Raw genomic sequence first — 23,954 nt, forward strand, 5'->3', positions numbered from 1 at the left:
ACAATTTAGGTAAAGCCTTGGTTATCACTACTATCTTTCTATCTAGCATTCTAGCTAACCAGTAACCACTATCAGCGCGGCGTCAAGAGTTACTGCCACTCTGCCACATCACCTTCCCTCAGTTCCTGCAAAGTTGCGCAAGAGGAAGAGCGCCCCCACTTCATCCGTCCTCCTAGGGGTTTTGTGACTGGCTGGACCCCAAGCGCTCCCAGTCACCAAACCCATGGGAAATAGTCCACTGATAAGCTGAAGTTGATGCGTGCTCCGTTGGAACGAGGCTAAGGTTGGCAAATGGGGACCTTCAAAGTCAGTTCTTGCAGAAAAGACGTCAGCTGGTTTGAAGGAAGAACTGAATTATCGTTCTTTACTGGAGGCAACTATTTTGGGGGTGAGGGAGAGACAATAGGAACATTTTCAATTCTATCAGTAGTACTGCGTATCTCTCTGCTGTTGTCTTTGAAGCTGAGGACTCGGGGACAGTGGCAATTCACCGTCCAATTTTTCCGATCACACCAATCATTGATCTCCATCAGATACTTCTACATGAGACAAGACTATCAGGGTGACAACGGCGTTCGTGGACATTTCAAGTCCCATAGGTTAGGTCCCTCCACTGCCCTCAGACAGTGCTGCGCCGCCGCGGTATTTGCCGACCACTAACTGAATTTATCGCCCCTTCTGTTGGCTGGTGTACGGTGAGACAAGGCGTCCATATCTGGTGGAAAGACAAGAAGAAAGAAGTCTCCGCATTTCCCGATAGTGTACGCTCTCGTTTCCACCTCTCTCAACTCTGCTTCTAGTACCATGTATCATCTGTAACAATCTAACTACGTACTAATATCGAAGCCAACTTTCCATTCGCAACGGGGCCTGGGACTGGCCCAAATCCAACTAATATTTCCTACTCGTGCTCTTGAGCGCCACTCACTAAGACCTTTTTGGGTTCCCCGGCCGACGTGGTGGGGCGGATTGCTCTTTAGTACAGGTCTACAGACCGGGATCCGTCGCTGACTCTCCAACCAGTCTGTCTAGGGCAGTTGATCTTACCCATCAGTGACCGAATTGAGGAAGAGCACAATATTTTGCATTGCAACTTAGTATCTGGGTCAGTTGAAGATGGCGAACTATGATTGTCTCTCCTGCCGTGACGGCGAGGATGAAAAGGCTCCTGTTAAAACCCTCAGACTATCTGCCTACCTACCTATATGGGAACAAGTCCCACCTCCCACGCGTCTCCGCTTCTCAGCTTTCAATTATAACTGGCTGGTAGACATTTTATCTGAAGGAAAAGTGAGTTTTGCATTTCCGAGCTTTTGTAGGCTGCGACGTGCATATCTCCAGCCCCAGATTGTAGCGTTGCAACCAAAGGCAAGAAAAGTTTGGAAACCAGCACGGTACCCTCCCGGCCTTGGTACCCTTGTTATTAATGGTTCACGCATACTGCATACTTCCTGCGTAGGAACAAAATTAAGAATCATTTAAAAAGTCTGGTTCATGTCCCGTTATGACACCATATCTCCTGGGTATTTTTATTAGGAGTGGTCGAACCTTGGAGTGGGAGGGTGGGATAAAAATACTACTAATAATAATAATATCTAATAATGGTACAATGTTTTAAAATTGCTTTTATTTTGTTTTAATATAATTTATTTTTTTATTGTACTACTAGTAAAAATTTATTAAGATGGGATTATTTTCTGGCACCACCTCAGTATAAGCCACTACTCCCACATGTGCACCTCCAGAGAGAAACTAAGTACTTTAATACTAGAACTAAAAGTACGACTAAGAAGCCACTACCAATTGCGCTACGAAGCTGTAGCACAGGCAGATCAGTCGCTCAGTTTATCCACTGCCCAGTGCCCACTCTGCTGCCCACCTCTTCTAGCCGTCGCCCCTCGTCCCATAGTTATCGGCCTGGCCTGTCTCTCGTTATTTCCCCGCGACTTTCAGTTTCCTCTCTGTACTGTACTCTAGTGTAGTCTCCATTGCATTGATCTTCTTCTTATTCTCTATGGATTTCTGAACTATTTTTTACTTTTTCCCTTTCTAGATTCTGTCGTAATTCCCTTCGTGCCATTCCTTTTATCTCTTTTCTTACTACTTAACCTTTTGCCTTCTTTTTTTTTCCCTTTCCTATATCTCTCTTTCTGTTCCCGTGTCATTTATCTGTCTCCCGGTACCTTGATCGAGAGCGTTCCAAATCATATAGATAGATCTTGTGGTTTGGCTCGTATCGAAAAGAGGTCCCTGTCTTTCCTTTAACAGACTTCAGACACTTCTCTACATTGGATATACCATCAGTATCCAAGGCTGGGAAGCAAGATCCAACTGTCGATCCCCCCAGTTCATTCCTTCATTCAAAAGAAGAGACACTCCCTCTATATACACTCATTCATCTCCAGTATTGTCGCCTAATATTCGTCAGTCTTCGTCGAGCTGCGACATCGCCAACAAACGCACTGGAGGACACATACAGGTCAACTATACATATAGCATAATCAGCAAACAGCAAAGGCAAGGGTTAGAGCTTCATCTCTGAGTCCTAGTCGCCTTCATCTGTTCGTGGCTTTCCTGACTCACCACTGTTACCTGACTGCGGTATAATAACTAACACCTGTTCAAAGTCAGACACACAACAATGGATGCAACATACACCATGGCACAGACCCCAGTGCAGGGACAGCCATCATTTGCATACTACCCAACAGAGTCGCAATCGCGGCAGCAACATTTCACGAGTCACCCGTCCGAGATGCAGTACTATGGACAAGTGCCACCTTTCCCACAGCAACAAGGACAGCAACAACACAGCATGCCAGAACAACAACCCGTCTACGCTGCTCAACCTGTGTTGAACATGCATCAGATGGCCACAACCAATGCCTTCCGAGGTGCCCTGAGCATGACTCCCATTGCCTCCCCACAGCCAACTCATCTCAAGCCTACCATCATCGTGCAGCAGGACTCCCCAGTTCTCATGCCTCTGGACACAAGATTCGTCAGTAATGACTTCTATGGGTTCCCCTCGACCCCACCTCTGTCCACATCTGGAAGCACCATCAGCAGCCCCCCGTCCTGCAATGGCTCTCTCCACACTCCGATCAACGATTGCTTCTTCTCATTTGAGAAGGTGGAAGGGGTGAAGGAGGGCTGCGAGAGCGATGTTCACTGTGAGCTCCTGGCCAACACTGACTGGTCGCGATCTGACTCGCCTCCTTTGACACCTGGTGAGTTAAAGATATTCTGGTGTTCAGTCTAGTGTTTTGTTCCCTTTTTTTAATATTTGTACATTGAACGCATGTGTTGAAAGATAATGTTGCGGGAATTGTGTTTGGGAAGAATCTAGGGCTAAGCAGGGGCTAACTGAACCCGTTCCAGTGTTTATCCAACCTCCATCCTTCACCGCCAGCCAGAGCTCAGATCTCCTATCGGCTCATGGGTCCTGCCCATCCCTTTCTCCATCGCCCTCTCCAGACTCGTCAACTTTCATCTCTCATCCTCAGTCAATTCTCTCAGTTGAGCCCTCTGGATCCGACTTCTGCGATCCTCGACAGCTTACCGTCGAATCGTCAGTTGGAGCACCTGCAGAGCTACCGCCATTGCCTACTCTTTCCTGCAATGAGGAGGAACCTAGGGTTGTTTTGGGCAGCGCAACTGTGACATTGCCGGTTCACGAGGGCTTGTCGCCTTCATTCTCCAGCTCCTCCGAGGATCCCCTCGGCTCATTGCCCACTTTCGACAGTTTCTCCGACCTTGATTCGGAGGACGAGTTTGCCAACAAGCTCGTCGACTTCCACCCTATTGGAAACACCTACTTCCTGGGAGATAAACGGCAACGTCTGGGCACATACCTCCTTGATGAAGACGAGTTCTTGAGTGAGCGCAGCTTGGAAGATTTGGACGACCAAGAGAGCTTTGCCCAATCCAGTCTTCCCTCCGTGGAGCCCTCTGATCTTATCGCAGGCGAGGGTGATGCTACACAGAACACTGAGGAAATGAGCTCGAAGAAGAGAGTCACCTCTCGCAGGTCGCTTAAGAGGGCGAGCACGTCGGAGAGCAGTTCGGGTAGCCTTGCCAAGAAGACTCAGGCTTCCGGCACCAGCCGGTCTGGCAACTCTGAGACGACTTCCACAGTCCAGCAGTCGAGTGCTTCTTCTCGTCAAAACTCGACTGCCAGTGCATCCAGCTCTGATTCCCCGGCTGCTCCTGTCTCTATCAATCGTCGCGGTCGCAAGCAGTCCTTGACCGACGACCCCTCGAAGACCTTTGTCTGCTCGCTCTGCTCTCGCCGTTTCCGTCGTCAGGAGCACCTAAAGCGTCATTACCGCTCGCTTCACACTCAGGACAAGCCGTTTGAGTGCCATGAGTGCGGCAAGAAGTTCTCTCGCAGCGACAACCTTGCTCAGCATGCCAGGACTCATGGCGGTGGGTCCATTGTGATGGGTGTCATTGACACAAACGGCTCGAACCCCCAAACCGCGTTCGATGAGTCTGAGCCGAGGTCTCTGGGCCTCGCTCTGTACGAGGTCGCCAACGCCGCAACAAGCAAGTCGACGACGAGCGAGTCATCTGACGGAACTATTTCAGACACATCGTCCGTCGGTGGGCGGCCTGCCAAGAAGCGCCGACGGGAGGACCTCGTCTGAGCTTCCGTTTGCGAGACTACTAGAAGCTCTATAATGATGCGATGCGACCAGGAGCTCTCCTAATACTTAATATACTTTCCTAATCATTATTCCACATCAAAGCTGGGTGGATCTGGCTTGGTCGTTTCCTTGGATTGGCGTCAGGACTGTTTGCATCGGTGGGTTACAAGAGGGGGAAGGTTCCAGGCATACGAGCTCTCTTACAAGGACGGAGGCATTGGGCTGCCCGGACTGCAATCGAGCTTGGGCGCACTTGGAGTCCAGGGTACTGGACCAAAATCAATAGAGCGCATGACGATACCTATCATTTTCTGGCGCGGACGGTTGACTTGGGCACTATTCGTTTTTCTCACCTTCTCCTTCTCTGTCTTTCTATTTATTCTTCATCGCGAAGGACTGTGAGGCCTAGAGCCTTTCCAGCTTTCGCCTGTTCACCCTTTTCCATATATTGTTCTCTCATTTTGCATTCCTTGTGACTTATTCGATGTAATATCTTTTCCACATGCTTTCGTTCTTCCCCCTTGATTACTGTGCTGGCCACATGTACCATCTAATTTGCCTTTAAGCAATCATTTCTCACCCGTCTCATACCCCTTGTGTGTATTACCTCCCTCGCTGTGACTGAACTTATTTATACCTTGCATTATTCCCCTTTGATCTAATAATGTGTTGCGCATACCATTTGTAGTGGCAGAGTTAGTAGTAATCTGAAGAATTGGTGAAAGAATTCCTGCCTGAAAATGAGACAGTACTCCAGCAAAGCGAAAAAAAGATGTCATATTGCCAAGTTGACATATATTATTTAACTTCATGAACATTGTTGTGAGGGTGTAATGTTGTATGGCCTATATCTGAGATGGGGCAACTCGCACGTATAGATCCAGTTTTCAAAATTTTGCAGAATGCGGCGTTTCCATTTCAGTCTTTGCTTTGAAGCAGCTCCACGATTTTTATCACCACCTGATATTCCCCCAACTTAATATTACATTCCCAATCAGAAGGAGGTGCAGGTTTCAAGAAGAGGTAGAGACAGAAGAAGGGTGTGTTTGCGTACTGGGTGCACCCGTCACTGCACTACGAAGCCAAGCGGGACAACCTCCAGCGACAATGTCGCCACCAACACAGACGCCCCCAGCAACACCAGGGCTAAATGTGATTGCCTTGATATCAGGTGGGAAAGACTCGCTCTACTCCATCCTGCACTGCATCAGAAACGGACACAAGGTCGTCGCTCTAGCGAACCTGTACCCCTCTACATCCAGGCAAGCGGCCGGTACCGCCGCAAAGGATAATCATGAACATCCCAAGAAGGAAGAGGAAGAAGAAGAAGATATCGACAGCTTCATGTACCAAACAATCGGGCACAGCGTGATCCCGCTCTACGAAGCCGCGCTGGGCATCCCGCTCTACCGGGCCCCCATCACCGGCGACGCGGTCGACACCTCCCGTATCTACCGGCACAACGCCGCAGACCAAATGGCCGACGAGCCTGAGCCTGAGCCCTCAGCCGAGGAAAACAGGCAGCATCTGCAGGACGAGACGGAGTCGCTTGTTCCCCTCCTGAGACGGATACAGGCGGCTCATCCCGAAGCGAACGCCGTCTCGGCGGGTGCCATCTTGTCCACATACCAGCGGACGAGAATCGAGAATGTCGCTGCGAGGCTGGGGCTCGTGCCGCTTGCTTGGCTGTGGCAATATCCCGTGCTGCCTGCCCCTGCGGAGCGGAGGGCGGCCTCGACAGTATCGTCGGTGGTGGGTGATGCGGGGTTGCTGGAGGATATGGCTGCTTGCGGGTGTGAGGCGAGGATCATCAAGGTTGCTTCTGGGGGCTTGGATGAGGGGTTTCTGTGGGGGGATCTGTCGTCGGCGGATGGGGCGTTGCGGAGGCGTATTGTGAATGGGATGAAGCGGTTTGCTGCGCCGGAGGATCTGCGGGGCGCCGTGCTGGGGGAGGGAGGGGAGTATGAGAGTTTGGCGCTCGATGGGCCTAAGTTCCTTTGGAGATCGAGAATTGAGGTTTGCGAGACGGAGGTGCGGACGGCTGAGGGTGGCGTTGGGTATGTGAGATTGAAAGGGGCTCGATGCGTGCCTAAGACGGCTGCGGAGGGAGATGCGATCACGCCGCAGTCGGTGAGGCGTCCGATGCTGCTGGATGATGAGTTTGCTCGTGTTCTAGGTGATATGCGGTCGGTTTCAGGAAGTTACGGAGGGGAAGCACCGGCTGGATCGATCAGCGCTGCAGGTATCAAGTGCGAGCCTCGTCAATTGAAGAACGGCGGGATATGGCACATCTGCAACATCATAGCGCCTGAAACAGGCACCGAGGCCGCTGAACAGATGAAGGGCATTGCCGGGAAGATCAGGACGATCCTGCAGTCTTCCACTGACGTACCTCGGTCGACTGAGGATATCGTCTTCACTACAGTGCTGCTCCGCTCCATGGCGGATTTTGCATCGATGAACGACACTTACGTCTCGCTTTTCAAGAAACCTAACCCCCCGGCAAGAGCCACTGTAGCCTGCGGAGATGAGCTCCCTGAAGGCGTGAATGTCATGGTCTCATTCATAGTTGATTTGGGAGACAGAGATTCCCGGCAAGGCCTTCATGTTCAGTCTCGGTCGTACTGGGCACCGGCCAACATTGGGCCGTATTCACAAGCCATGTCTATTCCTCTGCGAGGAACCGAGCGTATAGTATATATTGCAGGGCAGATCCCTCTAGAGCCGGCCTCTATGCAAATGGTCTGTGACCGCGCACCTACTGAAGAACGATCGTGGCTTTCAGACTACTCTCTACGGGCAGTGCTCTCTCTTCAGCATATGTGGAGGATCGGTGCAGCCATGCAGGTCGACTGGTGGCTTGGAGCAGTTGCGTTTATAACAGGTGCAGAAAACATCGCTGCTAAGGCTCGAGTAGCCTCGCACATCTGGGAGACCATGAACAGTCAACACGACGATGAATTGGTCGACGAAGAAGAGTCTACATTTGACGTGTGGGATATCAAATACGGAGGCAGGGCACAAGAGCAAACCACCAAGGCGACGGTCTCGGCCCCGATACCAAACTTCGAAGTGCTGCGATCGAGCGGAGTAATTCCTCCCTTCCTAGCCGTGCAGGTTGAAGAACTACCTCGCGCCAGTGATATTGAATGGCAAGGTCTGGGCTACCGCTGCGATAAACTGGAATTAAACGCAGAAGAAACAGACCAAGGACGCACTATCAAGACAGTCACAGAACAGAAAGTGGCTTACACTTCTATCGAAATCGACATGGAGAAGTCAGAATGCGATCTGAAGTCATCACTGCAGCAAATTCTAGCTGCCCGCACAGTAACCCCAGGCTTAACGCACGCAGTGATCTATACCACAAAGGCGTTCTCCCTGGATACCTGGCCAGGGGAAGTCATCCCATGCAAGTCAGTCTGGGGTCACAAGGGACGCAGGCTGGCAGCTGGTATTATTTTCCAGAGCCTTGAGTGATAGGGGCCTTGGTCTATTGATTGCAGTATCAATCGAGGAGATATGTGTTACGAAAATATGCATACAACCACAGATGATGCCGATGAGCGCCCTTCAAGGCTGATTGGGCATAATAATCCGAGATAAGCGTGATCAGACGTCAGTAGTAAGAAACGGTAATCTACGACTACGCCGCAATTTCGAACATGTCTTTGCATCTCTGCTTCCATTCGTAGACTGTGCGGCCAAGAATGGTTGGGACGAACGCGTGGCGCACCAACAGCAGGCCTGTACCTAATCTGGCAGCTGACTGGATGTAACCGCTGACAGGGATTCCGACTCAACAAAGACAGAAAATTTGATGGCATGCCTTTTCATATGAATTAGTCACCGATCTCGTGGTACAAGTTTCCCTCCTGTCTGCTAGTGCTAGGTTCTTTCGAGTGGTGCTACTACTGACACTAGGGTGCCGTAAGAACATTGTCGAAGTCTAAAAGCATGTGATAAGCGAATAAATAGTAGCTCTTCCGCCTTTTGCGTCCAACCCGATAACAAGCGACAACCCTCCGCCTCGTTCGCTTCAATCGATATAAGCCAATCCGTCAGTTCTGGCAATTGTGTGGGTGAAAAGAAGCAATACTCTGTACTTGTTCTGAAATGTGTTTTGCTAATTTAATTTACGATAGTGACTCCCGCTCCGCACTCCGAACCCGACATGACGTACTTGTTATTATAGAGACCTTCCCGAGAACCATTCATGGCGCCATGGCCTCCAAGCTGAGCGAGGATGAAGACGGGCTTATCCCGGGCCGAAACGCCAGCGACTTAGACATTTCTGCCGCTGATCCCCTCCGGCTGTTATCTCGTTCACCCCATCCATATCACCGAAAGGGCCTGAAATGTCCCGAGACACCGTCGGTGTTGACAGACCAAAGCGATCGACCGTCTCGGAACTTGTCACAATGGGCCAAAACCTCCAGCGATAGCGGGACAGAAGCGGACGATGAGAGTACGGGTATCTTAAAAGGCCTGCCAGCCCCACCCCCACGGCCTCGCAAAGGGCTTCGATCTGGCTGGAATGGCGTGGACGATAGTGACTTGTGGTATCCGACATTGCGGACGTGGCCATCATTCGCCCGGTCGACGTCGTCGCGAAGTTCGCGAAGGAGCTCAGGAGAGGAGGCAGAAGCCGAAGTACGCAAGCTGAGAGACAAGGCCCGCAGAAAGGTTCGAATTGAGGTGTTCCGGAGGCTCTCAGAGGCTGCGTTGTTGCTCTCTGTAGGTGGTGTTGTCTTATGGCAGGACGGCGCCAGGGCGATTGCGCGGACGTGGAGAAAAGGTTTGTGACTGACTCCTGTCTCGTGTCGGTGCTAGATATGGCTTACTGATTTGGGATAGAGCTCCTTGCTCATACTCTTCTTGTGACTGTGCTCTATGCGGTGTACCCTTTACACCAGACACGACGCCTACGGTTCTCCAAACTATTTTCCTTCACAGTTCCGTCGAAATTCGAGCCCGCTCCTCTCCTCTATCCGATCTTAATACCCATCTTCGTCTCGTTGTCGTTGTCACACCATAGACCTCCGTTAATACTACCCAACATCCTCCTCAGTCTCTCGTCGCTACCTGCCCCGGTCGTTCCTCTACACGGCCTGGTTAATGGTTACAGCATTCCTCACTGGTTCATCACTTTGATACCCATATTGGTTTCGGAGCATTGGTCCGCAAACAGCTCAACACCTACACCTCTCTCTTTTCATGGTCTTAATTCGGAGCTATTGACTCTTGTTTTTCCTTTGCATCAAGCATTGATACCCACTCTAGATTTCCTGTTGACTACTAGTATCCTTCCAGCGGAATTGCAGCTTCTGGCGACCGCTTTGATTAATTTGTTTCTATTTGCGGCCTCCCCACAAGCAGAGATTCTCAAGGCACTCCTCTGGCTCGGTGGTCTCTGCCTTTTCGCCTCTTGTCGGCATGTCCTTCGCTGGGAGGTGGTTCTGGCAAGAATTCCCACCTGGAAATTCAGGCGATATCCCAGGTCGTCTCGGTCACCGCGGTCACCGAAGCATATCTTGAACTTGATCGACCACAAGGTCTGCCAGAGGCTGAGTCGGACCGCTTCATCCGAAGATGCCATGTCGGATAGCGATTACTCACCAGGTCGTTTGCTCAAATCACGCAAGACCATGCAGGAAACTCGGAACAATATCCCGATCAAGGAACCTATCTCCGCCGTGGACAAAGTGAGCGCGGAGGAGATCTTTGAGCGAGCTGCCACACACCGCCGGCGGCACACCATCTCAACTTTTGGGGAAGTTGTGCGCACCGATAGAGTCCGGACGACCCCCAGTGGCAGGCGGAAGCGATCAATGGCCCCTGGGCTCTCATCATTCCTTACAATGACTGTACCGCAGGCTCAAGTCCGCAAGTGGCTCTATGCTCTCTACGTGTACGCTGCCGTACTAGTTATAATCCTCGGTCCCATTCGAAAATACGTTGGTGAACAAGCGTTAGGTGGAGAAGAGCCGTTTGGATGGGCACTTGGCTATCTGTTGGGTAATATATCGTGGTTCAGGTTCTGGGTCGTTATGTGGAACCTGGACCACTGGATATCTCTACCGGCGCGCTTGGACGAGGAGGGTCTCCACGCTTATTGCTCGTTTGGCTGGGTTGAGCACCTTCGTCAAAGTACTTTTGGCGAAGCGAATACGCGCCTGAACATTACTGCTTATTGCATTCTTACGCTTCTGACAGGTATGGTTGTCGTCTTCAAGCTCAGATCCGTCGCGGAAGTAGACACAAGACGCAAAGTCTTCCACGGCATGATGGTGTTGATGTTCCTCCCGACGGTCTATGTCGACCCGGCATTCTGTGCTCTGGCTCTTGCATTAGTTTTGGCAGTATTTCTCCTTCTAGACCTCTTCCGAGCCTCCCAACTTCCGCCGATATCTCGGCCATTGACGTACTTCCTGGCGCCCTATGTCGATGGTCGTGACCATCGGGGCCCCGTTATCATCTCTCATATCTTTCTCCTCATCGGATGCGCCATTCCTCTATGGCTTTCCCTGGCTGATGTCTCGCGCACGGGAGATGGTCCTTGGAGCGGGTGGAATATCAGCTCAAGGGATGTCAGTATGGTCAGTGGTGTGATCTGCGTCGGCATGGGAGATGCAGCCGCCTCATTGATCGGCCGGCGATTCGGCCGGCGCAAGTGGTTCTGGGGAGGGGGAAAATCCATCGAGGGCAGCGTGGCCTTTGCCATCGCCGTATTCTGTGGGCTTTTGTTCGGGTGCATCTGGCTCGCGGTAGGACAATGGCCCATAAATGGATCGGATCAGCCGGGGCAGTATTTCTGGCCTGTTACGGTTCTCAAAGCCATTATGGCCGCTGGTGCGACCAGCGCAACCGAGGCGATTCTCACTGGATGCAATGATAATGTGGTGGTGCCGATTATACTGTGGTTGCTGGTCAGAGGGATTGGTCTGTGATTGATGATCTGGATCTCATCTGGTCTTAAGCGATTCCTCCGGAAGAATGAGTTGCAGGCCTGAATGTTCGCGTATTATATTACCCTCTCGATTTCCATCGCTGGCAATTAGCTTGCTGGAAGAGTGCGCAGAGCCATCCAATACTTGAGATGAGCACAATACTACTGGATATGAACTCTGTTGATGTTATTTGGCCTAATGCATGATACCTGATTTTGAAGCGCTTAGACGAGGCGCAATAGACAGCGTTTCTTTTTGACAATCTACTTTTAAGAGACATATTCCTACTCCGAACGGACAAGTTTAGAATCATACGCCAACAGAGAACCAGAGATGGGCGAAGTCTGCCATCCATTCCAATGATGTAGTACGTGCATCACAACCAAGTTATAAGGTACTGAAAGCAGTCAGTTAGTTCAGTAACTAAAATAAAATTAGCGGATGACACTACGCATGAACATGTAAGTTTATTGAGTCACTTGATTTACTATCAGTTCAAGTACCTTCAAGGCCCCGAACTAGGTACCGCAGCTTTGAAGTAGTTATCATTTGACTGAGTCATACTTGTGAGGGTGCTTGGAAAGTCGAGTCACTTAAAGACCATGACAGATGATACCCGCAAAAGTTGTACAGGTAGGAATGACATCTCTACTAGAGCTGGAGCACCTACATTGAAAGGTACATGTAGCACCCATGGATCTAAATCTACCTTACTTGATATCAAGGGCGACGCAATCATGGAAATTGTAAGATTCGAAAAGCAGCCATTCTGGCCATTGTCGATCATGGATCTCCATGGTGGGGATCCAGGGAAGGGAGCTATTTTACCTTAAGCGGTTTAGCCGCTTCTTGTCATTCGTCTTCATCATCATCACCCAGTCATCTCCATTGCTCATCTTCTTCATCATTTCCATCCTCTCTTTTGTCAGATTGCATCATTTGCATCATTGTCATCACAAGCACTCCTCTACTTGCTCTGCCCATAATAATAAGGTAGTTGTGGCCACGGGCGTGCTACAGCTGCTACCCAAGTGTACCTAAGCAAGTACCCCAGCTTCATTGCCTCCTGCTTATCGCTGCATCATCTGCCTTGATTGGCCCTGATCGTCTCCCATTCCGATGCCGCCCTTCTGACCGCCTTACCTAAGACCTTCCCCCAGTCACATTACCTGATTTTTGCCTGAGGTTTATCTCCAAACATCTGTTATCGCTGGGTCACGCTCCTCCTACGCCTGCTACTGCCTACCTGAACTGTCGACTCTTCCCTCCCCCATAGTTGACAGTCATCTACGTTCCTTGGATCAAGCTTGCTTCCCACCTGTTTCTCTACTAGCCGATCTCGCAACCTATTTTTGCCTTTTGACTTGGACGCCTCTGGCTCTTTCATGAATACCCAACAGCTTTGGTGCTCCTAACTCTTGGCGTACCTTGGAGCTTTCCTTATCAAACAACCATTGTCCTTTTGCCGCCTACCGTGCAGCTCCTCTTGCGCCTTCACCGCTTTGTTGCCTCTGCGTCTTTGGTTTCAACTGTCTCGATCCAGCACGCTGCGATAACTTGATTATTATAACTACTTTTGGTTCTGTACGGTCCAGGTCTCTAACTCAAACGGCCGGCTCAGCCCTTTCCGCCACAGTTCCACGGCTTCTAGCTCACCCTCCTGTTTCTTCCTCCCATACTTGTCTCCCGACAGTTCCATCTTTATCTATTCTCTCCAGCCTTCCCGGTTCACTGGCACATTAGAGCTCATCTATTACTCCCCTGATGGGCCTCCACCATCCTTCGTCGACGTTACTGCTGCTGTTGAGGTAGTTGTGTAGTTGACGGGACGTGTTTGGTTGCTCCAGACTATGACATCTACTCACCACTCGAGGAGGTCGAGGGAGACCCCTCAACCCGAGATGTCTATCGGTCGCTACACAAGGCTGGATGAGATCGGCCGAGGGAGCTTTGCTACGGTTTACCAGGGTGTTCATACTGTGAGTTTTGCTGGATTCGCCCTTTTCACCCCCTTCGCCTTCCTCCTGGTGATGATGATGCCTTCTTGATTCATAGACATTTCTTGCTAACCTATCTATTAAATCTACCAGAAAACACGCACGTATGTCGCCATAAAGTCGGTCAACCTCTCGAAGTTGAATAAGAAGTTGAAGGACAACTTGTCTTCTGAAATTAATATCCTCAAAGGCCTCTACCATCCACACATCGTTGCGCTAATCGATTGCCATGAAACCACCTCCCACATTCATCTAGTGATGGAATACTGCGCCCTGGGCGACCTGTCCCTATTCATCAAGCGTCGAGATACTCTTGGAGATCATAGGTACACACGGGATATGATCGCCAAGTATCCGAATCCTCCTGGTGGCGCTCTCAACGAAGTTGTTGTGCGGCATTTCCTCAAGCAACTGGCGAGTGCCTTGAAGTTTCTTCGCGACCGGAACCTCATCCATCGCGATATCAAGCCACAGAACCTTCTGCTTTGTCCTTCGCCCTCGTCCTATCGCAGTGGCGCCACTCAAGTAGTTCCTTTCAAAGGCAGTGAAGATTCCTTCAACCCTGCAACCGGGCTCGAGTCACTACCTCTCCTCAAGATTGCGGACTTTGGATTCGCCCGATCACTTCCTGCCACATCACTGGCGGAAACCTTATGCGGTTCGCCCTTATACATGGCTCCCGAGATTCTCCGGTACGAGAAGTATGATGCCAAAGCTGACCTCTGGTCTGTGGGCACGGTGCTGTACGAGATGGTCGTGGGCAAGCCTCCTTTCAGAGCGACAAATCATGTGGAACTGCTTCGGAAGATCGAGAAAGGAGAGGATAGGATCAAATTTCCCGAGGAGAACCCGGCGTCTGATGAAATCAAAGCCCTCATTCGGGCTCTTTTGAAGAGGAACCCCGTTGAGAGATTAAACTTTCCCGACTTCTTTGAAAATGGCGTTATCACAAGTCCTATTCCTGGCTTAGTGGCCGACGATCAACCATCGATACCCCGGGGCCTCCCTACTGGTCCTAACACAGCGGAATCAACACCGAGACCCGATTCTCGATCTGGAGCCATTGTGCCAGGCGGTACGGAGCACGAAAGAGAGGTCTCGTATTTGTCAAAAGGGGATGATGGCGTTACACAGCGGCCCCCTTCTCAAAACCAGAAATTGGGCACTCCCCCGACTTCAATACCTATGCGCCGAATAGGAAGCGGGGACAGGCCTCCATCTACCCCCAAAGAGTCAGCGCCACCGATGACTTACCTTCAAAGACCTAGTGCTGTCAGTCATGCAACTGCCCCTGGACGACAAGAACTTGTTGATCGCAATGCTACAATTACAGCCATGGAACGACAAAGGGGTCGGAATACATTCTCTGAAGGTACTCCGCAGATGGAAAGACAGGCAGACAGATTGAGAGAAGAAAGAGAACGCGCAGCACAAGACGTTGCTTTCGAGAGGGACTATGTCGTTGTGGAAAAGCGTGCGGTGGAAGTGAACGCTTTTGCAGACGAGTTGGCGCATAGCCCCCGCATTCAGGGCGGCATTTCAAGAGGTGCGCAGACGGGTGCCTTATCCCGTCGATCAACAGTGCACGGCCCAACGCCGTTGAACCCATCACCACCTCAAGCTACTGTCGGCAAGGCCATGCAGGTCCTTTCAGGACGTTCCCGTGCTGACTCAATGCACAACCGTCAGAGCTCATATGAGCGTCGATACGGACAGAGTCCGACCTCTGCAACGTCTGCCATATCGAAGGCGCTCAATATGGCTAGTGGACGCTTGTTTGGCATGGGATTTTCTCCGCCGCTGGCCATTACGAAGGGGGGACGGTCGCCTCCTCTCGCTTACAATCCATTTCCCGCATATCCCGCGCATGGCAGCCTGATGATTGGAGATGGTGCGAAGATTAATGTGGCTCTGGATGAGGATACAAAGACTGTCCAAATTCTGGAAGAATGTGCTACTCGCAGTGACGTCGTATACGGGTTTGCTGAAGTCAAATATAAGCAGCTCGTTCCCCTTGCCCCCTCTGTCCAGACCGACCCATCATCCAAAGGCAATCTGGCTGGAGAGAGGGAGAATCCTGACTCGGCTGATGGAGGTCTCACGGTAGATGCTATTGTGACGTTGTCAGAGGAAGCCTTGGTTCTTTATGTCAAAGCGCTCTCTTTACTGGCGAAATCGATGGACATAGCTGGAGCCTGGTGGGCGCGGAAGAATCGCGGAGATGGTTTTGGGGATTCAGCCATGAACAGAGCCGATGGGGCGAGTACAGTCGCTGGAACCCGCATCAACAATGTCGTTCAGTGGGTGCGAAACCGATTCAACGAAGTGTTAGAGAAGGGAGAATTCGTCCGTCTCAAGCTAATCGAGGCACAAAAGCGGTTGCCACCCGACCATCCTAGCCATCCCGACAATCACTCGGTTGGCTCTTCGCTGGGCTCAGGGGCATCTGTGGACGTTGTTGTGAGCCCCGGCGTCTCCGCAGAGAAACTTATGTATGACCGTGCGCTGGAAATGAGTCGCACGGCAGCCATTAACGAGCTCACTGGCGAGGATCTGTCTGGGTGCGAAATAGCGTACGTGACGGCCATTCGAATGCTGGAAGCTGTACTGGAGAACGGCGAAGTACCGCGATTTGGGCAAGGCAAAGACGACACGTCGAAGGATAGTGACAAAATCGTGCTTGATGCGGTACAAGCTGAAGAACGGCAAGTCGTGATAAAGCGTGAGTCACTCCCTGTCAGGTAGGAATCCAACTTATGCTGACGATCCATGCAGTTGTCTCCAGCATCCGGAGTCGGCTGGCAGCTCTTCGCAAGAAGCTGGCGATTCTTGCGAAACGAGCACCGACACCCTCTGCTAATGTTCCCGGCAAGATGGCCCCTTTAAATCCTGTCTCTGTGGGCCCAACACCGCCGAAGTAAGCATGGGGCCTCCATTGAGTATCTCAGTACACTCCGACTTATTCCCTGTGCTCAGAATGATCTACATGAAGGCATTCTGACTCTTCAGCTGCATTATGTCTGTGATGCGACATATGTTCGATGACCATTCTATCTATTTCCTATCGGCTTGCCGCGGGCTTTTCTGCTTCTCCCTTTTCTTTGGCCGTCTTTTCTTACTCATTTCTACTGGGACCCTAGTTTTCAAGCGCATTTGATTTTTGATCGATCGAGGCTCATTTTTACTGCCTAGGATCGAATCTTTCTTGACTAGTCTATATCCATTTCGCTTTTTTTCATATACAGGCTGAGCCTTCCGGCGTTGAAGGTTTTGACGGATATACACAGATTGTCAACCCTCTTGGGACGATTCATGGCTGCGAGTAATTGATTTGGGAGTCCAGGGTGCATGATCATGGTATTGATTCGGGGCGTACTATTTACCTTTACCAGTCCGATGAACTTTACATTTTTGTACATAAAGAATCAAACGAAAATTACCTATCGTCCTACATTGATTTTGGTGCTCTTTGTCCTGTATGAGCGGCGGATGGAACTTTGAACAGTGGCGGCTTAGTTGCACTTAGTCTGATGCTACCTATTGACAGTCTAGACGGGACTGGCGTCAAGAAGGCTCACAGCAGTAGGTGATCGACCTCCAGCTGGCGAGCTTCGAGAAGTGACGAAAATTGCGTGATCGATTTCTATGTGTCATGGCCACTGCCTTCTACGATTCAACAGCTGCTGAACCTGCTGTTGGTGGAGCCTCCCAAGCCTTCTGGTTCCGCTGCGCCAGTAAATTTATTTTTTTTTTTTTCTATCCGGCTCCGTTGGCGGTTTGGCACCATCCGCCGACCACATGGCGATTGTCACAGTCATTGCAACATGCATCTTGATTGATATCATTTTTGTTCCCTTTTTTTTAACTTTTCTTTTTCTATTTTTCTTTGACTTGACTCTATTCTTCTCTTCTCTTCTGTAGTTCATTTGTTCATTCTTGTTGCATATTTTCTCTTTTCCTTTTCGCGGCTTCGTTGGACTGAAACATGAAGCATTGACGGCGACTCGGCATCCCGAACTATACCTCCGATTGATGCTAGCAAGCATTTTCCCTCTTTATTTTTTGAGCTCTCTTTTCTGACAAGGTATCTGCTCCGCTGACAGGCATTGGCAATTGCATCATATTTAGACCCAGCACATCATCATCTTTGATCCATATCTTACCACCGCTAACCGCCCATGATTGCATAGTTGCCTACTTGCTCCCGCCTTGAAATTGAGCTGCTCTCGTGCTCAGAGAGCCAGAAAATCAAAACCTTCGACGTAGGCATTATTACACGAGCTACACCATGAGCGACCCGGTAACAGAGTCGATTTATCAGAAAGGCGCCATGCCTGAGAGCAAGCCGTTCAGCGAAACCCCACGGAGGGCGGACGGGGTCTCCCAGCTGTGTATGTCCTGCTCTATGTCCGCAGCTTAAGGGAGATATCGGGGCTGATGTTTCTATCTAGACGAGGGCAATGTTTTTGATGCGACACCAGACGACCGTCGCCAAATCGGCGTCGTCAGTGCGTCTTTCCTGATCTTCAACCGTGTCATCGGTACGGGTATCTTTGCCACTCCGGCAACGATCTTGGGATTGTGTGGTAGTGTTGGTCTGTCGCTCTTCATGTGGGTCGCAGGAACTGCCATCGCCATGGCAGGTACCGCGGTGTATTTGGAATGGGGTACTGCTATTCCCAAGTATGTCCCCCCTGCACGTATAGGGATTTCACCATACTCATGATGACTACCAGGAACGGTGGCGAGAAGAATTACCTTGAATATGTCTACAGAAAACCCAAGTTCCTGGCTACGGCCATGTTCGCTTCGTACGCCGTCTTGCTAGGCTGGGCTGCCAGCAACAGTGTTGTGTTTGGCGAGTATATCCTCAATGCTGCCGATGTGGAGGTTGGTCGGTGGAATCAGCGCGGTATCGGTTTGGCTTGTGTCACTGCTGCCTTCCTCATCCACGCTCTTGCTGTGAAATGGGGTCTCCGTCTTCAGAACTTGCTTGGTGTGATCAAGCTAGTCATTATCCTGTTTGTCATTGTCGCTGGCTGGGTAGCCCTAGCCGGTCATACCAAGGTTGAGACGCCTCACAACTTTAAGAATGCCTTTGAGGGCACAACTGGTAGCGGTTATGGTATTGTCATGGCTCTGTACAACGTCATCTGGTCGTTCATCGGATACTCAAACGCCAACTATGTAAGTCATGCGCACTCGTGACTTATCCTTTGACCGGTTTCTGACTGCGAGCCAGGCTTTGAGTGAGACGAAGAACCCCGTACGCACACTGAAGCTTGCGGCGCCGATCGCTATCGGATCCGTGGGTATTCTCTACATGCTATGCAACATCGCCTACTTTGCTGCCGTGTCCAAGGAAGATATGCTCTCATCGGGCCAAACTGTGGCAGCTAAATTCTTCGGGAACATGTTCGGCGCTCGTGCGGAGAAGGTGATGTCGGTCTTTGTGGCCTTGTCGGCTTTTGGAAATGTGTTGTCTGTAATCTTCTCTCAGGGACGAAGTATGTTCAAGCTCGTTGCCAATGGTGTCGTCTCAAGAACTAACAAGGTCGGCAGTTGTCCAAGAACTGGGCCGTGAGGGTGTTTTGCCCTTCTCGAAACTTTGGGCGAGTAACAAGCCGTTCCACTCGCCAGCTGCCGGTCTGTTTGAGCACTGGGTCGTTTCGGTCATCATTATGCTGGCTCCCCCGCCGGGTGATGCGTACAATTTCCTGCTCAAGTGAGTCCGTCCTTTGCCTCACTTCAGCTGAAGGTTCTGCTAATCCATCAAAAAGCCTGATCTCCTATCCTCTATCCATCGTGAACGTCTTCGTGTCCGGCGGTCTTATCTATATTTACCTCACACGTTCAACACGCTTTCCTGACTGGGCTCCAGGGATCCGCGCGACCCTCCCAGTCACCATCTTTTTCTTCCTGTCAAACGTATACCTGGTCATTGCACCATACATTCCGCCCTCTGAGGGACAGAGTGTTTACAAATCACTTCCCTACTACCTTCACTGTGTCGTGGCGCTCGGCATCTTTGCCTTGGGCGCGATTTACTATGTGGTGTGGGCGATTCTGATGCCACGCTTTGGTCGCTACATGCTGGTCAAAGAAACCGTGGTTGACGCTGATGGCTGGTCCAGAAGCGTTTTCACTCGGCTGCCGCTCGCGCAAGCTGAACGACTTTGATCTGGCTCTTGAGTTTTCTTTCTTGTCAGCCAAGCGGCGTCAGGTGGGATTCCCCTGTTACGACGACATGATTCAACATCTGCCTTCATGGCATAATTTTAATGTGTATAAAGGGACGAACTGGATACCCTGGCATATTTTCGGAGTTTGGAGGCATTTATAGACAGCATTCAACAAGCATCTTGATTTTTGTTGTATACAACACATTTACATATTTCACATGTACCCCAATAGAGAGTAGTCTAAAAAGATTTTTCTGTTTATTCGAGATAGAACTCAAAAATTTGATCTTAAGAATGCCACTTGTCCCAGTCCTCTATGGAAGCCCATCCACGAGATCCGCATAGAATTGCTGTCATGAACCCCTCAAACTGACTGGAGAACCGTCTTGCAAGTAATGCCACGGAGGCATAGGAAAATGCATCTGCCACAATGTGCTCCTCAGGAGGAAACCTGGCATATGCTGTTTTGACTTGCGTGAAAAAATGATGAGGAAAAAAGAATCAGGCATGAAAGATTCCAAAAGGAAAACTAAATCTGTCACGTGACTAGCTATGTCTCATACAGGCTTAGTTTACCTGCGAGCTGGAGTGCCTTTCTGCCTTAAGCTGTGGTTCTAAAGCGGTGAGGGTATTTGCTTGTAATGTACTGTATAGTATAAGTTATGAGCCCATCATGAATGTTTTATTTCACCGCCTTCCATGTCGGGCCAACTATCCTCGTTTTCCTTCTGGGGATAGCCGATTGTACCCTGTTCTAGAGATTGGTCTCTACCAATGTTCACTATCCGCGGTCCTTCGATTTCATTGTGCTTGTTGTCATTCTGATCAATTGAGTCTCCTCCTCCCTCTTCCTCCGTCTTTCCCCCTTTCTTCCTCTTTCCTCTCGGTTCTTCGTCCGGCGGAGTTCATGCGTCGATTCTCCTCCGCGCGGTTACCGCTGGTTTTGAACTCAGCAAGGCCACCGCTTTCCTCCCCTTCTACAAAGCCCCTCCTTCTCCTCTCCAGATCGTCCTCCCTCGTCTCCTCCCCATCAACTTCCGTCAATCGAATCGCCCCCCGTCGCTTCCCTCTTTCCCAAGTTGCCAAACGCTACTGCTCCTACCGAAGGATGTGCATCTCCCGCCGCGCTGACGTGCCTTCGGGCTCGACCAACGTCATCCATGGTCGTGAGGTCTTGCCGACCAACGTCAAGCCAGTGCACTATGACCTTACTCTTGAACCCAATTTTGAGAAGTTCACATATGACGGAACCGTGATTATCGAGTAGGTTTTCTGTTCGAGTTGTTTGCCTGCTACGGAAGCTCGGGACACTGATGCTTCGTATAGTCTCGATGTTGCCGAAGATACCACCTCCATCTCCCTCAACACCAATGAGATCGATATTCAGAACGCCGTCATCTCGTCTCAGGGCTCCGTTGTCACATCGAGCCCTGATGTCTCAATCAACAAGGACAACCAGACGGCTACCATCAAGTTCGCCGAAACCATCCCGGCCGGATCCTCGGCTCAGTTGAAGCTCACCTTCACTGGCATCCTCAACGACAACATGGCTGGCTTCTACCGTTCGTCGTATAAGCTGGCCAATGGGGAGACCAAGTACATCGCCTCAACCCAGATGGAACCTACCGATGCCCGCAGGGCTTTCCCTTGTTTCGACGAGCCCGCACTCAAGGCCAAGTTCACGATCACCTTGATCGCTGATAAGAGCATGACTTGCCTAAGCAACATGGATGTCGCTTCCGAGACCGAAGTTCAGGGAGGTGCCAAGAAGGCCGTCAAGTTCAACACCACTCCCCTGATGTCCACATACCTCGTTGCTTTCATCGTCGGCCATATGAAGTATATCGAGACCAAGGATTTCCGTGTCCCTATCCGTGTCTATGCAACTCCAGATCAGGACATCGAGCATGGCCGCTTCTCCCTGGACCTTGCTGCCAGGACTCTGGCATTCTACGAAAAGGCTTTTGATAGCGAGTTCCCGCTGCCCAAAATGGACATGGTAGCTGTGCCTGATTTCAGTGCTGGAGCTATGGAAAACTGGGGTCTGGTCACCTACCGTATTGTTGATCTCTTGCTGGACGAGAAGGCTAGCGGTGCCTCTCGGAAGGAGCGCATTGCTGAGACCGTTCAGCATGAGCTGGCGCACCAGTGGTTCGGAAACCTGGTTACCATGGATTTCTGGGACGGCTTGTGGCTCAATGAGGGATTTGCTACATGGATGTCGTGGTACTCTTGCAACGCGTTCTACCCTGAGTGGAAGGTCTGGCAGACTTATGTCATCGACAGTCTGCAGAGTGCGCTTTCGCTAGACTCTCTGCGCAGCAGTCACCCCATTGAAGTGCCTGTAAAACGGGCAGATGAGATTAATCAGATTTTCGACGCCATCTCCTACTCGAAGGGCTCTTCCGTCCTCCGCATGATTTCCAAATATCTTGGAGAAGATGTGTTCCTCCAGGGTGTACGTAACTACATTAAGAAGCACGCATATGGCAACACACAGACCGGTGACCTGTGGTCAGCCCTTGCCGACGCCAGTGGAAAGCCGGTGGAGAATGTGATGGACATCTGGACCAAGAATGTTGGATTCCCCGTCGTCTCTGTGACGGAAAATCCTAGCGCTTCCTCCATCAAGCTGAAGCAAAATCGTTTCCTGCGCACGGGCGATGTGCGCCCTGAAGAAGACACAACACTGTACCCTGTCATGTTGGCCCTGCGTACCAAGCAGGGCGTCGACGAGGACACGATGCTCACCGAACGTGAGGGTGAATTCAAGGTTCCCGACCTTGACTTTTACAAGCTGAATGCTGATCATTCCGCCATTTACCGCACTTCTTACACACCCGAGCGGCTCAGCAAGCTGGGAGAAGCAGCCAAGAAGGGACTGTTGACCGTCGAAGATCGTGCAGGTATGATTGCAGATGCCGGTGCTCTGGCTGCGTCTGGTTATCAGAACACTTCTGGTCTGCTGTCCCTCCTGAAGGGCTTCGATAGTGAGACTGAGTTCGTCGTCTGGAACGAGATCCTGGCCCGTGTCGGTACCCTAAGAGCCGCCTGGATATTTGAGGACAGCCAGACCAAGGATGCTCTCAAGGCCTTCCAGCGCTCTCTTGTCAGCAGCAAGGCACACGAGCTTGGCTGGGAGTTCTCCGATAAGGACGGCCATATCCTGCAACAGTACAAGGCTCTCATGTTCGGTAGCGCAGGAATGGCCGAGGATCCTGTTGTCGTCAAGGCCGCCCAGGACATGTTCCAGCGATTTGCATCTGGTGACCTGAGTGCTATCCACCCTAACATCCGTGGTAGCGTCTTCTCCATCGTCCTCAAAAACGGCGGAGAGAAGGAATACAATGCCGTACTGGACCGTTTCCGCAACGCTCCCACCTCGGACGAGAAGACAACCGCGCTGCGCTGCCTTGGTTCCGCCGAAGATCCCGCTTTGATTCAGCGTACTCTGGACCTGGCCAGCAGTGACGAGGTCAAGAACCAGGATATCTACATGCCTCTTGGAGGACTCCGTGGCTCGACTGCGGCCATTGAAGCCCGTTGGAACTGGATGAAGACGAACTGGGACGCCCTTTACAAGCGTCTGCCCCCTGGACTTGGTATGCTGGGCACAGTTGTTCAGCTCTGCACTGCCAGCTTCTGCACCGAGGAGCAGTTGAAGGATGTGCAGGCATTCTTTGAGAGCAAGGATACCAAGGTGAGTCTCGGCGCCTGTCAATTTCAAAGGATACATGACTAATTGAATATCTAGGGCTATGATCGTGCGGTTGAGCAGAGTCTGGATGCTATCCGGGCCAAGGTCCAATGGCTGGAGCGTGACCGCGCTGACGTTGAGTCTTGGCTGAAGTCGAACGGTTACCTCCGGGATGGGAAGTTGTAAAGATATTTTACAGAGATATACCAAAGATCTAGAGTTGTACTAAACCAGACTAAACGTTGTAAAATATCTCACTTGTGCAGCTTTGCAAGATCCTGAATTACGATGCGCACGTTGGAAGAGCATGGGAATTTGATACAGATCCAGGCGACAAAGCATAGTGCCTGAAAATGAAAGTGAGGCATCTGCTTCTTACCGCTGTGTGTTCGCACCACAAGTCCTAGAGTTTGATTTCTTCGACCCCGAAGGGCCAGCGCATCTTGGAGCACCATAAGATGTCTCTTCATTGAGCATAT

The 23,954-nt window shown here is 50.9% G+C and overlaps 6 protein-coding genes across 6 annotated transcripts; all 6 read left to right on the forward strand.

The window, feature by feature from the left end:
• Positions 1–2,659: 2,659 nt before the first annotated feature.
• Positions 2,660–4,649, forward strand: sebA (putative C2H2 transcription factor (Seb1); the record flags this gene model as incomplete). The annotated part of the gene is made up of 2 exons (XM_043292340.1): positions 2,660–3,230; positions 3,382–4,649. 2 exons carry the CDS (start codon positions 2,660–2,662, stop codon positions 4,647–4,649), a joined length of 1,839 nt encoding a protein of 612 aa, XP_043148275.1.
• Positions 4,650–5,756: 1,107 nt separating this feature from the next.
• Aud_007450 (diphthine--ammonia ligase family protein) lies at positions 5,757–8,129 on the forward strand (the record flags this gene model as incomplete). Its single annotated transcript, XM_043292341.1, has 1 exon — positions 5,757–8,129. The coding sequence occupies one exon, from the start codon at positions 5,757–5,759 to the stop codon at positions 8,127–8,129; it is 2,373 nt and encodes a 790-aa protein (XP_043148276.1).
• A 744-nt stretch (positions 8,130–8,873) lies between these two features.
• Positions 8,874–11,599, forward strand: Aud_007451 (putative phosphatidate cytidylyltransferase; the record flags this gene model as incomplete). Its single annotated transcript, XM_043292342.1, has 2 exons — positions 8,874–9,447; positions 9,507–11,599. The coding sequence occupies 2 exons, from the start codon at positions 8,874–8,876 to the stop codon at positions 11,597–11,599; spliced, it is 2,667 nt and encodes an 888-aa protein (XP_043148277.1).
• A 1,901-nt stretch (positions 11,600–13,500) lies between these two features.
• atg1 (serine/threonine protein kinase ATG1) lies at positions 13,501–16,517 on the forward strand (the record flags this gene model as incomplete). The annotated part of the gene is made up of 3 exons (XM_043292343.1): positions 13,501–13,578; positions 13,690–16,318; positions 16,372–16,517. 3 exons carry the CDS (start codon positions 13,501–13,503, stop codon positions 16,515–16,517), a joined length of 2,853 nt encoding a protein of 950 aa, XP_043148278.1.
• A 1,367-nt stretch (positions 16,518–17,884) lies between these two features.
• Positions 17,885–19,776, forward strand: Aud_007453 (high affinity methionine permease; the record flags this gene model as incomplete). The annotated part of the gene is made up of 6 exons (XM_043292344.1): positions 17,885–17,987; positions 18,048–18,279; positions 18,333–18,783; positions 18,839–19,103; positions 19,159–19,321; positions 19,377–19,776. 6 exons carry the CDS (start codon positions 17,885–17,887, stop codon positions 19,774–19,776), a joined length of 1,614 nt encoding a protein of 537 aa, XP_043148279.1.
• A 909-nt stretch (positions 19,777–20,685) lies between these two features.
• On the forward strand, positions 20,686–23,661 carry Aud_007454 (M1 family metallopeptidase; the record flags this gene model as incomplete). Its single annotated transcript, XM_043292345.1, has 3 exons — positions 20,686–21,041; positions 21,105–23,478; positions 23,533–23,661. 3 exons carry the CDS (start codon positions 20,686–20,688, stop codon positions 23,659–23,661), a joined length of 2,859 nt encoding a protein of 952 aa, XP_043148280.1.
• Positions 23,662–23,954: the final 293 nt, after the last annotated feature.

Source organism: Aspergillus udagawae (assembly GCF_001078395.1).
Source record: "Aspergillus udagawae IFM 46973 DNA, scaffold_5, whole genome shotgun sequence".
Classification (NCBI taxonomy): Eukaryota; Fungi; Ascomycota; class Eurotiomycetes; order Eurotiales; family Aspergillaceae; genus Aspergillus; species Aspergillus udagawae.